Below are 16,266 nucleotides of genomic sequence, written 5' to 3' on the forward strand. Positions count from 1 at the left end.
GAACCACCTCAGCCCGAGCGGCAAGCCCAGTGGCAGCGAGGAAAGTATCGGGAAGAATAGAGAGTTTGCCATTCAAGTGTACCAGGGAACAAGCTTCCTAGAGTCAAACTACCACGAAAAAGAAAACCACAGCTCGGGGAGACTGGCACGACTTCGAGAAGGAGGACTGCGGGCATAAGGTGTCGGGCAAGGACGGATGAGAAGTCGACTTTCTCTCGCGTGGAGGAGGAAGAGCTCGCTCGGCTCGAGACCGAGAAAGGGAAAGGCCAGGCGCGTGAACGGGAGAAGGGAGGCAGAGCTCAGGCGCGGAGAGTGGGGATTTGGGGCTTAAAGAGGAAGGAAAAAGATAATCTGGTTTATATAAATTAATATATATGTATGTATATATATATATATATATATATATAGATATATATATATTAATTTATATGCGATCTATTCACGTGCGGCGTCGTAACAAAATGGGTGTCTTCCCTAGGAAAAATCGACATTCCAGACGCGTCGGAACAGTCCGTTTTGTCATTCGGGGTCGCTCGAACGACGTCGTCGACGATCGGGTCAAAAACGCGTCAAAATTCAAATTTCACAAAATTTCAACCCGCGATTGATCGTCTCAAAAAGTTTATTCGAGTCTTCGACAGGTAACGGTGTAAGTGATGTGAATTGTGGCGATCGGACGTATCAATTCTCCGAATTGCGAAGTTTTGTGCGCGCAGGAGTGCGAATTGTGCAAAAGGCCACCCTAAGGCTCAAAAAGGTCCTATAGGAATTCCTTTTGGGTTTCCTCATGTCGAAATTTCCCTCTTTTTTGTATTTATTTTGAGATAATTTATAGACATAAACTATAATTTTTACATATATATCACTTTACATATATATGTATATATATATAATTTATTTATCATTTTTAAAAGTTAAAATAATGATATTTTTTATTTGATAAAAAAGATTCAACGAGCATAAATATAAAATTTAAAAGGCCTGGTGTCATATGTAAGTACATTAGAATTAGAGGAGGTATTTATGTAAATTCCCTAAATTTAAAATATCAAAAAAATAATTTAATACACTTAATAATTTCTACCAAAAAGCCCTCCAAAGAATATAATTTGCATTTGAGAGCTTTCTAAGAAGACCAAAAAAAAATAATAATAATTAAATCAAAGGAAACACAATTTGAGAAGGCAACATAATTGAGAGGAAGAAAAGAAATGGAAAAGGACTTCTCTTTTATTCCTTTGCAATGATACACTAAGCCTTATCTCTATTCTATCAAATCTTTTCCCACACTCCCTTCCTATGCACCCCAACCCATTTTTTGTAAATATAATATTACAATATTGTCAAATAAAATGAGCTCTGTCACACCCTTTTTTTTTTTAAATTTTTTTTTTATTTTAAATTTTAAATTTTTTTTTGAAAATTGGTCATTCTTGAGTCAGTCACACCGACGGGTTACGACTACTGACTACCCATGAAGCAAAGGGTAATGCTTTACTAAATATTAGGGAGCACTAATGTCAATCCTTGACCCTCTTAAGTGGGTTGTCAAAACGACTTGTTCCGGAACAGCTCGTGGTCGGCTCGTTAAGAAACTTGTGTTTGACTTGTTTGTTTGTGTTCGATGTTATGCATAATGAAATAGTATATATATATATATATATATATATATTAGAAAAGAGCCCAAAGGCAAATATATTAATACTGAAAAGATACAGAAAGGTTGTATGAGAGGGCCTAAAAGAAAGCCCAACTCACACAATACAACACACAAAACTCAAATAAAGCAAAGATACATAAATGTCTAAAGCAAAGATACATAAATGTAACAAACCAAAAAGCCACAAAATGGCACAAAAATGTTAGGGACGTCCCACTTTAATCCTCCCTCTGCCTCTAGTTCTTGGAAGTGAGGGCTAACAAATTGGAAACGTGAATATCATTGCCCGTAATAACTAAAGTATCATCCATCAGATTTCTAAGCTCAAGGTGAATATCATTGCCCGTAGTAACTAAAGTATCATCCATCAGATTTCTAAGCTCAAGTAGATCTTCATTCTTCTTCCTCCTGGATGTGTAGACTTGTTTTTCCTCATCCGATGATTGACTCATATGATCCGTAGATTCCAACGTTGGGCGGACTTGTTGCACATCACGATTCCCATAAGCCTGAGTAACATTAACAGCTTGCTCGACCTAATGAAACGGTAGTGAAGCAGTAGAAGTATTGCCACATGTATTATCGGCGATATATAGGGCAGGTGGGGTCTGAAGACTCACCCTCTCCCCCACAATAGGAGGTTCCAAAGACGGGGGAGCTACAACTGAGGACTGAATGGTTGTCATATTGCCTGCAAGAATAGTGACGTCATCCGGGGTATTCTTTTGATGATCAATAGTGTCAATAATTTGGAGCTGATCAGAAGGAGACGAAATCGTTGCCTCTGGCGGAGCACTATGTTTTTTTAGTCTGAGTTAGGGGTGTAGATAAAGGCATTAAAAATTGAAGCGGCAGAACATACGATAGTTTGAACAATGCGAAGGAAAAGGCTCAATCACTAACTTTTGTCAATATCTGTAATGTTGTGTGCCCAATCATATTTCCTCAAAGGCGGGTGATTATATATATATATATATTCTTGTATGTGCATGCTAATAGGAGTTCACCGCTTTAATGGTACTAATAAGAGACGCAGATATGCCCGCACGCAACATGGCTAGCATCAAAAACATCCAACGAAAGGTGGAAGAGAGATTATGTCTGGGAGATTTGTTTTTTTTTTCTTTTTTTAATTTCACTCTGGGAGAAATATAAACCCAAGCATTATCAGCACAGAGAAATTTGCACATGATAGAAAGGAGATTTGGTATGGCAATATCTAGGGAAGGAGATACCCTGAGAGAGAGAGAGCCCATCAAAGAAGAGCAGGGCCCAAGAGACTCTTCAGAATAGCTAGCTTGCACTAGATTTGCACTACAGGATATCAGCTACTCGCAATAAAAATTTCTCTCTAAGAAATGGAGCCATATGAGGATTTCAACTGCATGCAAGGGAGGAACCACGAGGTCCTAAAAATTAACAAAAGAGGTTTACAACCCATAAGAAAACCTTATCCTAAATAATATTTGTTACTATCCCATTCCCTACTAATCAAAAGTCACTCTTGTCAACAAAAATACAATTTTCTTGCCCATCAAAGCTCAATCTTCCCCAACTAAACTACTGTTGACCAACCACTTTAAACAAGTAAAGATAAGCCATCCTAATGTTCAATCTACTAAGATGGCCATCTACCATCATTATCTTAAGCTCTAGGACAAATAAACCTGTTTCTCCACCTTACTCCTTCACACTAGTTATAACATTAGCATTCTAGAGTTTTGGAACACAGAAAATGAATAGATTATTACCTTGATAACAGCATCAGCATCATCACTGGAGGACAACTGATTGTTAAGTTTTGGCACTTGAATGCTGATGTATGCTGGTTTAGCTGCGGCATTAGTGGTTGAAGTTTCCTTGTCAAGTTTCGGCATACCCATGACCAAGCTCGAAGCAATCCTAGGATTGGTTGGAATCTGCATTTTGCTTACCCGACATGTATCCATTGTTGAGGAAGTTTGCAAAGGCTGTTGGGGGTTTTGAGAAACTGGACGGATAGGAAAAACCTGCAAACTAGAACTTGGATCAGTAACGCATGTAGTTTTTTCACTTCCAACATTGTTTTCATAAAAAGGTAGCTTTGACTCAGAAGCCCTCTGCAAATCTGAAGGTATCTGAGTGAGATAGTAATTTTGCTCTGTGGGAGCCTTCCCTTCCCAACTACCATGCGGAAAAGTAGATAAAACATCATTGCGAGCCTGTCATAGAAGTATAATAACCATGTGTCAATAAAAGTAAATTCAAAGCATTCAAAATCCAAACATAGAACTTGTTCTGGACGGAAAACTATTACCGCCTCTCATTAGTTGCATGAAAGTTTGATAGCTCATAATTTTTTGGTTTGATTGTGAATGATTATGACCAACAGTGAATAGTAGCAAGTAAATAATTGTTAGTCATTTTAAAGTAGAAGTTAATGGAGAATATATGTCATGCAAGATAACAGTTAGAATTTACTAGTCATTGTAAAAATAAGAATTAATGGAGAATATTTTTTCATAGGAGTCAAGTATGATTTATTGAAGTTCAGCTATCTGATAATCTACTAAAAAATGAGCATATTGGTGTGACGGCCCATGAAAATTGTATTGGAATGCACCATTTTATTCAAAGTGAAACAATAATTGCACATGACATTAATGTGGTAATTATGGAACAATTTCAGATCCCTAATGAATCTCGAAGTAGGATTCAACCCTAGATGAAATTTTGACCTCTTTCATAACCAGATGATTATTCATCCGCTATGGAATACTATCAACTTCATTTGGCCTAGCAATATTATTACGTGAGATTCATGGGAACATCTACCTTTTATTTATTTTCTAGAGAAGTGAGGAAATGATTTGAAATTACAATACCATGAGAAGTAGCTCTGTACATGCCCGGATCCACTATCAAACAGCAAAAAACAGCAGGAGAAAAAGCCAATAGCATACACGAGGAAAATGACACCAAATAACCACATAACATGAACTTCGCTGTAAGCTTGCAGAATAGAAAAATATATAACTTATCAACAAAGATATCGTTGACATATTGTATTAGCTAATAAGAGGAAAATTTTCCTAAGATCAACAGGATAGACCCATTTAACCATTTTTTAGTTCTTTTTTCCGCAAATATCTATCACCTAATTTAAAATTGGTATAACTTCCTTTTGTAATGTTCTTCAACAATCACAGATACAGATGTCAATAAAATAAAATTAAAAAAAACATAAAAGATCTGTAGAATATGTATTACAAGCAAGCTCATTTTTCTTTAAATTCACAACGTTCGATGATTTTACCATTCCCGAGGATCTAGCATGTTTTAGCTCCCCAGTGCACCGCAAAAGTTGGGCATCAAAAAAGCTCGTTGTTTGCAAACAACTTGTGTTATGCTCGTTTAATAGCTCGTATTTGATTCATTCGTTATACAAATGACACGAATTAATTAAGTAATAATTAAATAACATGTAAAATTTAAAATAGCGGTATCTTTGATGTGATATTAACAATTTGATTAGTATAAACATAACAAACAAAATTTAGGTGTTAGACATGTAAATAGAAATAAAATGGATGGTATGTATGTAAATGCCCCTATAATTTTTGCATTAAGTGTTAGATATATAAATAAATAAGAATTGGGTGGTATTTATGTAAATGACCCTAGAATTTTTCCTGCATTTAGGTGTTAGATATGTAAATGCATAAAAATTGAGTGGTATGTTTGTAAATGCCCCTAGAATTATCCCGCTCTGCCTGCCCCGCCCCGTGAACCATGGCATTTAGGTGTTAGATATGAAAATACATAACAACGGGGCGATATGTATGTAAATGCAGCTAGAAATTTCCCACCAATTTACATGCAGGTTAAATATCAATCCCAAATTGGGAGTTTTCCTGTTAAAAAAGCTCTTTAAAAGCAAAGAAAAGCTAATAAGTTCGAAAAGCTTCAGAAGCTCGTGGAAGGGATATGATATTGTTTGTTTTATTGTTGATATATTCAAAGTTTAATGATGATAGTTTAATTTATTAAACTCTTTAATTTTATGATATCTTTAATAATCTCAGATAAAAACTGACAAGAACTCAAAGGCTTTGCTCGATAAAAAGCTAAACGAATTATGTGATTTATCAAGCTCGAGTCAAGCTCAAATTTGAATCAAACACAAATTAATTTGTACAAAAAAATTTGAATCTATCCAAACACTAACATGTCATTCACTAGCTATTTCGAACACGAGTTCATTTCAAACAAAAAAATATTCAAACAAGCCGACCACGAACTAGCTCTGAGCTCACTCAGGCTCGGCTCATTTACACCCCTATAAGCAGGTATGACAATCATGCATAACATAGTTACTATAATAAAACCAAAATGTATAAACTTTATCTTAATATTAAGATGAAATATTCTATTTTCTTGTGCACAAGTAAAACAAAGGTAGGAGTTCAATAAAATGCATATGAGATTAAAAAGTCAAACACTACTTAACCGCTCAAAACTTTGCCCACATATGCAAGAAAACTAAAAGTATTTCAAAGTATAATATCCCCTTTTAGTGTCTTAGTCAACACTGCTTCGCCCACCCTACAGAAGCTAGTATTTCCAATTATGAGTGTAAATGAGCCAAGCTTGAGTGAGCACAATGCTTGTTCGTGCTTGGCTTGTTAGAACTTTTTTTATTCGAAATGAACTCATGTTCCAAATGGCATGTTCGTGTTCGGCTTGAATAAAATTATCCAAGAGTCATCCTGAAGTATCTCAAAATTATGTTCAATGCTTCCAAATGATCCTTAATTGGATTTTTCATATGTTGGTTCACTACACTAACCGAGTACACAATATCAAGTCTCATGTGTGAAAAATAAACCAGCTTACCCCACAAGTCTTTGATAGCTTCCCTTATCAACTAGACTATTTTTTTTTCACTTTTGTTCAGCTCACTTTTGTTCAGCTTTTTTCTTACGACTCATAGGTGCATCAGCTAGTTTACACACAAGCAAACAAGTTTCATTTAACAAATCTAAGACATAATTTTTTTGGGATATGATAATTCCCTCTCACTTTTGTTCAGCTTTTTCTTAGGACTCATGGGTGCATCAGCTAGTTTACACACAAGCAAACCAGTTTCATTTAACAAATATAAGACATAATTTTTTTGGGATATGATAATTCCCTCCTTAGATCGAGCCGCCTCCATTCCCAGAAAGTATGTGAGAGTCCTGACATTATTAATCTCAAATTCTGTTGCAAGCACCCTTTTTAGTTTGATATTTTCTTATGAAGCAACATCTGTCAAAATAATATCATCTTTATATACTAGAAGAATTGCAATTTTGCCTCTAGGATTAGGTTTAACAAACAGTGTATGATCAGCTTGATACTGATGATATCTATTTATAAACACAATTTTAGCAAAATTGTCAAATCAAGTACAAGTAGATTGCTTGCCATATAATGACTTCTTCAGCTTGCAAACCAACTTTTTCCATCAAGGTCACCATTCAAGAAGGTATTTTTTAACATCCAGTTGGTATAAAGACCAGTCCTAATTTATTGCGACAGAGTAGAACCTGAACATTATTGAGCGACCCAACAAGTGCAATTTTTTTCTTGGTAGTTAATCTTATTTAAAGTTGTAAATGAATTAATGCGCTTGATAAACAATTAGAACGCAGCTCAATCATGTTTGTTGAAATTAGTAAATAAATAAGTATAAACATTTTTAAAAACTCTGAGCTTAAATAAACCAAATTTGAACATAGTCCAACTTGTTTATTAATGCCCATGAACAAACTTATTTGTTGTTCAACAAATAACTTGTTAAATCATTTATATTTATATGATTTACTATTTAAAAAAAAAATTGATTAAGTTGAACTAATTTAAAAATATATTTCATATTACAATATTATAATTTAATATCAACATTCACATAAGTTTCATGCAATTTTATTCCATGAGCTAATTTGTTAGTACTTATTTATGTTGTTTGATTGCAAAAAAGCTTACAATTTATATTTTATCTTACTTAATTGGTATAAACTAATTTGATGCTAATTTAAAATCTCTTCAATTACTTATTTCTTCAAATTCATAAAATCGTTTGTTAATAACTTTATATAAAAATTAAATATTCATTCAAATTTTTAACTAATTTTCTAATTTTATATGAAAAATTATGTATAAATTAATTTTTAGTTTTACATAAAAAATTAAGCAATTGTTTGAATTTTTAACTTTTCAATTAATATAAATAAACCAAGTACAAATCAAATATGAACATTATAAATTTTAATTAAGTATGAACATATATGTGAAAATTCGTTTCAAGATCGAAGTAAGCATGAACAACTTATAATCTTACCAAGACAAGTTCAAACCATGACATACTCAACTCGACTCAACTCGATTACAACCCTAATCCCATATGACTATATGAAGCACTTGGCTACCAATCTAGTTTTAAATCTCTCTACACTTCCATCGCCTTGATACTTAACAGTGAATATCCAATTGTAGCCTATAGAATATTTAAACAAGAACAAACCTGTGGAGCAAGTAAAGTGGAGGAGCCCAAATCTCCTCTCCATGATGTAGTGCCTGGCGGTGGTGGTTGGTTACTTGCACACAAGGGAACGCCATTTTGAAAAGAATATGTCACAGTTGGAACGGTGCTAGCCACCATGCCTCCTGATCCAGGCATGTAATTAACAGTTGTTACAGATGGAACATAATTTGTTGACCACTGATTACACTCCTGCTGATAAGGAAATGAACTAGTTGTTGCATTGCTAGTTGAAGGGGTCGAATTCGTATCAGACGATGGATAACTTGCATATTGAAGGGGGTAACCACCACCACTTCCATCATTCCAATAGTTGGTCTGGTTAAAATAGCCACTAGTTGGGTATCCCGCTGCCGTCTGATGATCATTAGCAAAATAAGCGCCAGAATAACATGTAGGAGTTGCATAAGAGCCTGTATTCTGAAATGAGCTATGAGGCCGATAAGAAGCACCTGAATTCTGACTTGCTCCCGCTTGTTGATAGGGGGTATAGCTTGCCTGATGCGGTTGACCATAGTAGTTACTTTGATATTGGATGTTACCATACCCATATGCATAAGTAGAACTAGAGTTCTGTACATAACCAGAATAAGATTGACTTCCATTTGTTGCGACCAAATTAGATGAAGCCGGAGTTTGGAGCACAGAATTCATTGCAACCTGAGCACCTTCAGAGGCCGTTGAATCCCTCAATGGATCATAATTGTGGACCAATCCCGGCGTTGTTGTATTTTCGAAAGGAGCACTATTTGCTCCGTAAGTCCATGGAATTGCAACTTGTGTAGCTGATGCAGGCCAAGTGTAGTGACTAGCAATTGCAGGAGCTTGTCCTTGGCTGACTCCATCTCCAGAACGGTTCTGATAAAAGATGGTAATGTGTTAACACACACATACAATGCAATACAAATATTTAAAAGAAATAATCCTGGAGTGAAAGGACATTGCAATAAAATCATTATTATCAGCTGAATAAAGTTTATGAGCATGTGACTTGAGCAAGCACACCAGACAAGTAAAATCTCTCTCTCCCTCATCCCCAACCCCACCCCCCACTTCTCTCCCTTCATTCCTCCCTCTCCCAGACACAAAAATTTAACCAATCTTTCTCCTTCATAAGGTTGATAATTTTTTTTTTTTTCAATTATTTCCTTGGACTTAAAAGGAAAGAAAATGTTACCTAATAGGTTTCAATCTTCAAACAATCTACACAATCAATTTTACCCAATAAATATCATGACTGCATGCATCGTATGAAATAAATTGTAGATTTTGCACACACACACACACACACACACACACACACACCCAATAAATATCATGACTGCATGCATCCGTATGAAATAAATTGTAGATTTTGCGCGCGCGCGCGCGCGCGCACACACACACACATATATATGATCCAAAGAGCCCCCAAATATTTTATGTTTGTCCATTTTAATCTCAAAATTTTCCAGGTCGTTTATTTAGTCCGTCAACTAGCTAAAGCCAAACCAATTTTGATGCTACAGTCACTTTCACCTTCTTTGAACGAAAATTGGTAGAAATATATTTTGAATAATTCTCTATTATATTAATTGTCCAGGTCATTAATTTAGTCTCCCGTTTTGAACATTTAATCAAAAAATATGTACATGTCTTTGTAAATATATATTGAATGGCCCTCAAACATTTTAGGTTTGTCCATTTTAATCTCAATTTTTTCCAGGTAGCTAATTTAGTCCATCAACTAACCAAACCTAAAACAATTTTAATCTGCAGTCGACTTCACCATTTCCTTAAATGAAAATTAGTAGAGATATGTTGAATAATTCTCCCTTGCACGCGAACCCATACATTGAATAGATCATTAAAGTTACCATTACCTTATGTGGTTAACTTTGGCTCACTAAAAGACTACTGTATACACAAATATATGCATATATAATATAATAACCTTGAATGCTCTAGCCACTAAAGGTATCACTTCGCCCAGCATTTTGAGCATTGAAGCAAAAAAAAAAGTTTCATCATATTATACTTAGCATTTTCAAAATGTTGACCAATCTCTAAGTCCAAAACTAGAGCAAACACATTAAACATTATTGTCAAATCATGAAAACCTGATCACAATCAACAAAAGAAACACAGGGTTAAGTTTTAAGGCCAAGTGAATAGGTGTTCTACCAACTAAGTTTGCAAAATTTGAACTAAAATATGGCTTTTACCTATTCTGTAACAACCTTATTTACCAAGTCAACGAAAGGAAATTAGCATCTCACATTTATTAAGCTGACTATAATTGAAATAAAATTGGGATACATCAAGCCCACCAAATGGCTCAAATTAACAAGATCATTAGCACTTGTACACCCATTGTTATTTATTAGGTTTACAATTAAAAGTTAGTTGATTCTTAAATAAAGCCTTCAACCTTCTTATCCATTTCTATAATGATTCTCATTATTTATCTAGAGGACTCGGATGTAAGGAATTAGCATAGAAATTACCTTATTATCTTTTATGAACCAGAAAAACGAAGATTGACAACTTTCCCCCACCAAAGTCCAACACTTCATTCAATCTCAATCAAAAATCTAAAGGCATAGTTATCCTTTGTTATTGGCATACTCATCTACTTTCAAAACTAAATGAAGGTGGCTTTTCTAAACTGTATAGATGACGTCCATGCATCAAGTTTCCCAAAGTGCAATTTACCGATCATTATCTTACTTACCACCATAAGATTTATCATGGTAACCTCATTGCAACATTAAAATTGTCTCCTCGATGAAAAAATCAAAGCATCAAATAATTTTGGTACAAATAGGGTTGTAAAAGAGGGGAGCTTGAGCAAGCTCGGTATTTATTTGTATTCGACTTGGCCAAAATGTCATTTGTTATAAATTGACTCGTGTTTGAAAGTCTCGTCAAGAACACTTTTGTACTTGGCTTGCATCGAATTCATTTGTTCTTTTGTTGCTGATGTTTGACTCAAATAATTAAAAAAATAACGAACTACAATAGTTTTTAATAAAGTAAAAAAAGTTTTATTAAAGAAGAACACTTTTGTACTTGGCTCGCATCGAATTCATTTGTTCATTTGTTGCTGGTGTTTGACTCAAATAATTAAAAAAATAACGAACTATAATAGTTTTTAATAAAGTAAAAAAAGTTTTATTAAATATTATTTATTTATTATTTATTTCAAGCAAAAATAAGACGAACAAAATCAAGCAAAGGTTTATTCATATTTGTCTCGTTTATAAATTAAGTTCAAAATAAATATTTTTGTTTGGCTCGTTTGCTTAACTAATAAATCAAACAGGAGTTATTCATGAATGATAAGTTTTTTTTACATCCTTAGCTGCAACACACTATACTACCTACCCATTTTGCATTCTTACCAAAAATTTGCTCAATATTCATCTCAATTTGATCTGCCTCAAATATTCATGATCATTATTTACCTTATCTCAACTATATGTGTTCAACTTTATGAATATTCCTCCTCCAGACATTCTTGTTGGTGTCCATGAAAGTCTATTTTGTATGAGTCTTTTACTCCCAACTTCTAGCAAAATTACATTTGACATAAATTTTTTTCTAATTCTTTCGCATTACTCTATTTATCCACCGTAATATGCACAATCTATCATCAATTCAACATGGATAAACAAATAGCTCCTCATGTCTGCCATCTCTATTATATTTTTTACAAGTATACCTTCTATATTTTTACTGCACATCCACTTTAACATTCTATTTTCAAGCAAACTCAACTTAGTATTAAATTTTCAATTGTTTTTGATACCCACATTAATATAAAAAATATATTTTAATAGAAATTTCATAAAATTCTTGGATACAAACAGCAATGATCTACTTGCACTTTCATTAAATATCCATAAATCTTTAATCACGTAGTAAAACATCTCCAACATTTAACTGCCAATCTTCTCATTTGACTTAATCAAAATGAATTCAAGCATCATAAATGAATTCAAGCATCATGCATAACAATGCCCAAGAAAATGATTTGCTCAAGTAAAAAATGTTTTGTTTTAAAAGAAGGCCAAGTAATACAAGAGCGTATAAAAAAACAATCTAACTAATGATCCAATAAGGCAATGTGGCACATTAATATTTTTTTGGTGGGGAATCTAAATTGTGATTCACCATATTAGACAATGTTGGTCTAGCCTTCTCAATGGAAAGGTCTCAGTTAGAAAGCAGACATCCCAAATCACAGACTTTAAGGTAGGGTGTTGGATGAAACATAGAAAATAAAAAATTTATACAGTTATCAAATTTAGAAGCCTTGATATACTCTTCCCTTACAATTGAATCCAATGTTATTTACTCAAAATTTAGTATAAAATGATGAATACATTGACAATTTGACACCAATTCAAAAGGATCAACAACTGCTACAGGCTGCAAATGCAATTCGCATTAGAAAAACAAATGAGAAACTATTTTTCTAGCTCAAAGAAGCACTCTACATAATGAAACTGCAAGGAATGGGGATTTCCACAGGCATAGAGTGCAGATACACTTAAATGAGTAAAAAAAAAATTTCAGTTCATTGATTCATAAAAATAAAAACTACTATAGCCAAAATAATAAAAAAATTTAAAACATAAGATAAGCTATCGAAAAAGCAAAGTAATCTATCTAACCATGCACGCAAGAAAAAGTATTAGATAAAAAAAGTCCTTATCTAAGTGCTTATCACAAGTTATTTAAATAATTAAACTAAAAAGCATAGAGAATACTCCTAAAAATTATCATCCTTTGATATAGGCAGTTTGAAGAGAGACTTGAATGAGTAAAAGAAAATTTTCAATTCATTGAGTCAAAGGAAAAAAACTACTATAGCCAAAATACTAAAAAAAATTAAAAACCTAAGACAGACTATCAAATAAGCAAAGTAATCTATCTGACCATGCATGCAAGAAAAAGCTATTTGATAAAACAAGCCTTATATAAATGCTTATCATAATTTATTGAAATATTTAAGGAAAAATAAATAGAGAATACTCCAAAGAATTATCATCCTTTGATATAGGAAGTTTGGAGAGAAAGGGAGATTTTCATGGAGTAAATTGCTAGGTCTAACTTAACTTTTTCTTTATTACTTGATCTTTTAGCAAATGCACCCTCCAATAAGAGGTTCATCGATTATCTTATCCACTTCTCTTCTTATGTGGAGGTTAGAATAACCCTATGAATTTCACCTTCAATCTCTTAGGTTTGGTACTTTCCCTTATCCTCAAGTTTTAAATTGAAATATTCTCCATTTTACTAGTTCGCACTCCATGTCTTATCCTGTCCTTTCTTTGTAGAATTATCAGTTTTATGATACACCATTTTGGAAACTTACATAAAATATAAAAAAAACTTATTCTGATGTCTATATTAATGAATCCCCACTGCATCAATGAATTTGTAGAGTATCCTACCATCTAGATCCACTTGGTTCATTTTCTAAACTTCTACAAGCACCTAAAGCTAAGATAAAATGCATGGCCGATTCAAAACTCCAGCGAGATGAAAAATGTAAGTATTACAGTCACTCATCTGATCCACGATAAAACTTAGTTAAAGTGGTACAAATGTGCATAATATTCAGAACTCCAAAGACATGAGAAGTGTTAATCTTATCCACAATAAAACAAAGTTAGTGGTTGTTTGGCTGCAAGTAAAATTTAAACTTTATAGGATTTAGTAAATCCTTAAATCAATAAATCCACCGAACCCCAAATTTAGTAAATAAATTCAGGCCAAATCTAAAGGCAAAATTAGATTTCCTAAATCTTAAATCCACCAAAATTCCACATTTTGCCACTAAGCTGGATTTAGTAAATCATTAGATAAATCCTATTAAAAACCTCTACCAACAGCACTTTAAAGTGGTTTAAAGGGGTAACCATACCAAGAAACTCAATATACAGGTCATGAGGGACTCACAGCACCAGGAATAACCAAATAACAAGTTGGCAATGCATATGTTGAACCAAAAATAGTCTCGATATCTTTGCACAATTGAGAAGACGCTTGTCTGCTAAGGTCAACCATCAGCTTCATTCAGTTAAAGATCTGCTAACTAATCATAAAAGTTAACCATATTACAAGTAGCATACAGTCAAACCTAGCATAATAATCCAACACATCACACAAATCCAACCTTAAAGACTGCAGAAAGCAAATTTCATAGGATTACAGAGAGAAAATTAAAATAAGTCGCATTAAAATCGATTGAGTTACCTCCATGGAATTAGGATCCAGTGCAGCCATAGTTTGGCTTCCTTGATTTGCCGCGGACAACATCCAAACTCCCGCCAAGACCGAACAAGATTGCAAGAGGATAAATACTGGGAATAAAAGATTAACAGAACCCTAAAGTCCGCCAAACCTACAAAAGGTCCCTAAAGCTCCGCCTCTCTAATTACCCACAGCACATCAGGAGGACGCAAGACTTGAGGTAAAGAGTCGCCAGAAAAAATACTTACAGAATGAAACGGAATATAATTGATTAATTGACAAAAGTTCATAAAATTCTAGAAAACAAAGAAGAAGAGAAATTGTCGCAGAATAGAACAAAGAAAGAGCGGAGAGAGACGATTCGAAATTGTCGTAGAATAGAACAAAGAAAGAGCGGAGAGAGACGATTCAGGGAAGAGATTAACAAAAAGAATATAAACCCTTCTTCGAGTGCATGAGATCTTCGTTTCATAGGGTTGCTCTCGTGCCTGACCCTTTGTGGAAGGGGAGAACTTAAGCTCCTACCAGGGTGGAAAAATTACTAGGTCGGGAGACGAGATACAAATTTGTGTCCAGACTTATTAGCCACGTATAGATATCGGTTTCACCCGTTAATAAAATTAAAAATGTGCTTTTTTTTTTTTTTTTTTTTTTTTTTTTAAATTTTGCAACCCACCCCAGCTCCCCGAGCATACAGTCAAACCTAGCATAATAATCCAACACATCACACAAATCCAACCTTAAAGACTGCAGAAAGCAAATTTCAAAGGATTACAGAGACAAAATTAAAATAAGTCGCATTAAAATCGATTGAGTTACCTCCATGGAATTAGGATCCAGTGCAGCCATAGTTTGGCTTCCTTGATTTGCCGCGGACAACATCCAAACTCCCGCCAAGACCGAACAAGATTGCAAGAGGATAAATACTGGGAATAAAAGATTAACAGAACCCTAAAGTCCGCCAAACCTACAAAAGGTCCCTAAAGCTCCGCCTCTCTAATTACCCACAGCACATCAGGAGGACGCAAGACTTGAGGTAAAGAGTCGCCAGAAAAAATACTTACAGAATGAAACGGAATATAATTGATTAATTGACAAAAGTTCATAAAATTCTAGAAAACAAAGAAGAAGAGAAATTGTCGCAGAATAGAACAAAGAAAGAGCGGAGAGAGACGATTCAGGGAAGAGATTAACAAAAAGAATATAAACCCTTCTTCGAGTGCATGAGATCTTCGTTTCATAGGGTTGCTCTCGTGCCTGACCCTTTGTGGAAGGGGAGAACTTAAGCTCCTACCAGGGTGGAAAAATTACTAGGTCGGGAGACGAGATACAAATTTGTGTCCAGACTTATTAGCCACGTATAGATATCGGTTTCACCCGTTAATAAAATTAAAAATGTGCTTTTTTTTTTAATTTTTTTATAACTATGCAACCCAACCCGAGTCCCGCCCAAGCCTCTCCGAAAACACATTTTGACTTTTTTAGCTCTCGCCCACCTGTTCGAAAAGTGCATTTTTTGTCAAGTTTAGGTTTAATTATGTCACATTTTTTATTTGTCTAGCCTTCAGCTAGAATTTTTGTGGCGATAGACGTCTCTCTCTACCGGGAAACGATGATGGATTCTCAAAGTATTGGCAAGAACTACGATAATAAGGCGAGTTTAGCTTTGCCCGAAATGGTGTTATTGCGGTAGCACTGTTGGAGTGTTTTAATTGTGTTAATGTGGTGTGCATTATCTTGATGTTAATGGTGTATTATGTTGTGTTACTATATCGTGTCATTGTTGTGTTATTATTGT

General features: G+C 34.2%; 1 protein-coding gene across 10 annotated transcripts in view; it reads right to left on the reverse strand.

Annotated features, from left to right (window-relative positions):
- The window catches only part of LOC110019078 (SAC3 family protein A), a 41,948-nt gene extending 26,139 nt beyond the window's left edge, over nucleotides 1-15,809 (reverse strand). For 7 of the 10 annotated variants that reach the window (XM_020716619.1, XM_020716620.1, XM_020716624.1 and 4 more), the window contains exons 1-3: nucleotides 14,472-14,816; nucleotides 8,208-9,083; nucleotides 3,412-3,861 (exon numbers count right to left, since the gene is read on the reverse strand). In XM_020716619.1, the coding sequence (XP_020572278.1) occupies nucleotides 3,412-3,861; nucleotides 8,208-9,083; nucleotides 14,472-14,534 (1,389 nt within the window). In that variant the 5' untranslated portion in view covers nucleotides 14,535-14,816. Of the gene's footprint in view, nucleotides 1-3,411; nucleotides 3,862-8,207; nucleotides 9,084-14,139; nucleotides 14,179-14,471; nucleotides 14,817-15,287 lie in introns of those variants that run through there. The other 3 variants (XM_020716618.1, XM_020716621.1, XM_020716627.1) reach the window with 3 other exon arrangements.
- Between the last annotated feature and the right edge of the window lie 457 nt (nucleotides 15,810-16,266).

This window comes from Phalaenopsis equestris, unplaced genomic scaffold, assembly GCF_001263595.1.
Source record: "Phalaenopsis equestris unplaced genomic scaffold, ASM126359v1 Scaffold000046, whole genome shotgun sequence".
Classification (NCBI taxonomy): domain Eukaryota; kingdom Viridiplantae; phylum Streptophyta; class Magnoliopsida; order Asparagales; family Orchidaceae; genus Phalaenopsis; species Phalaenopsis equestris.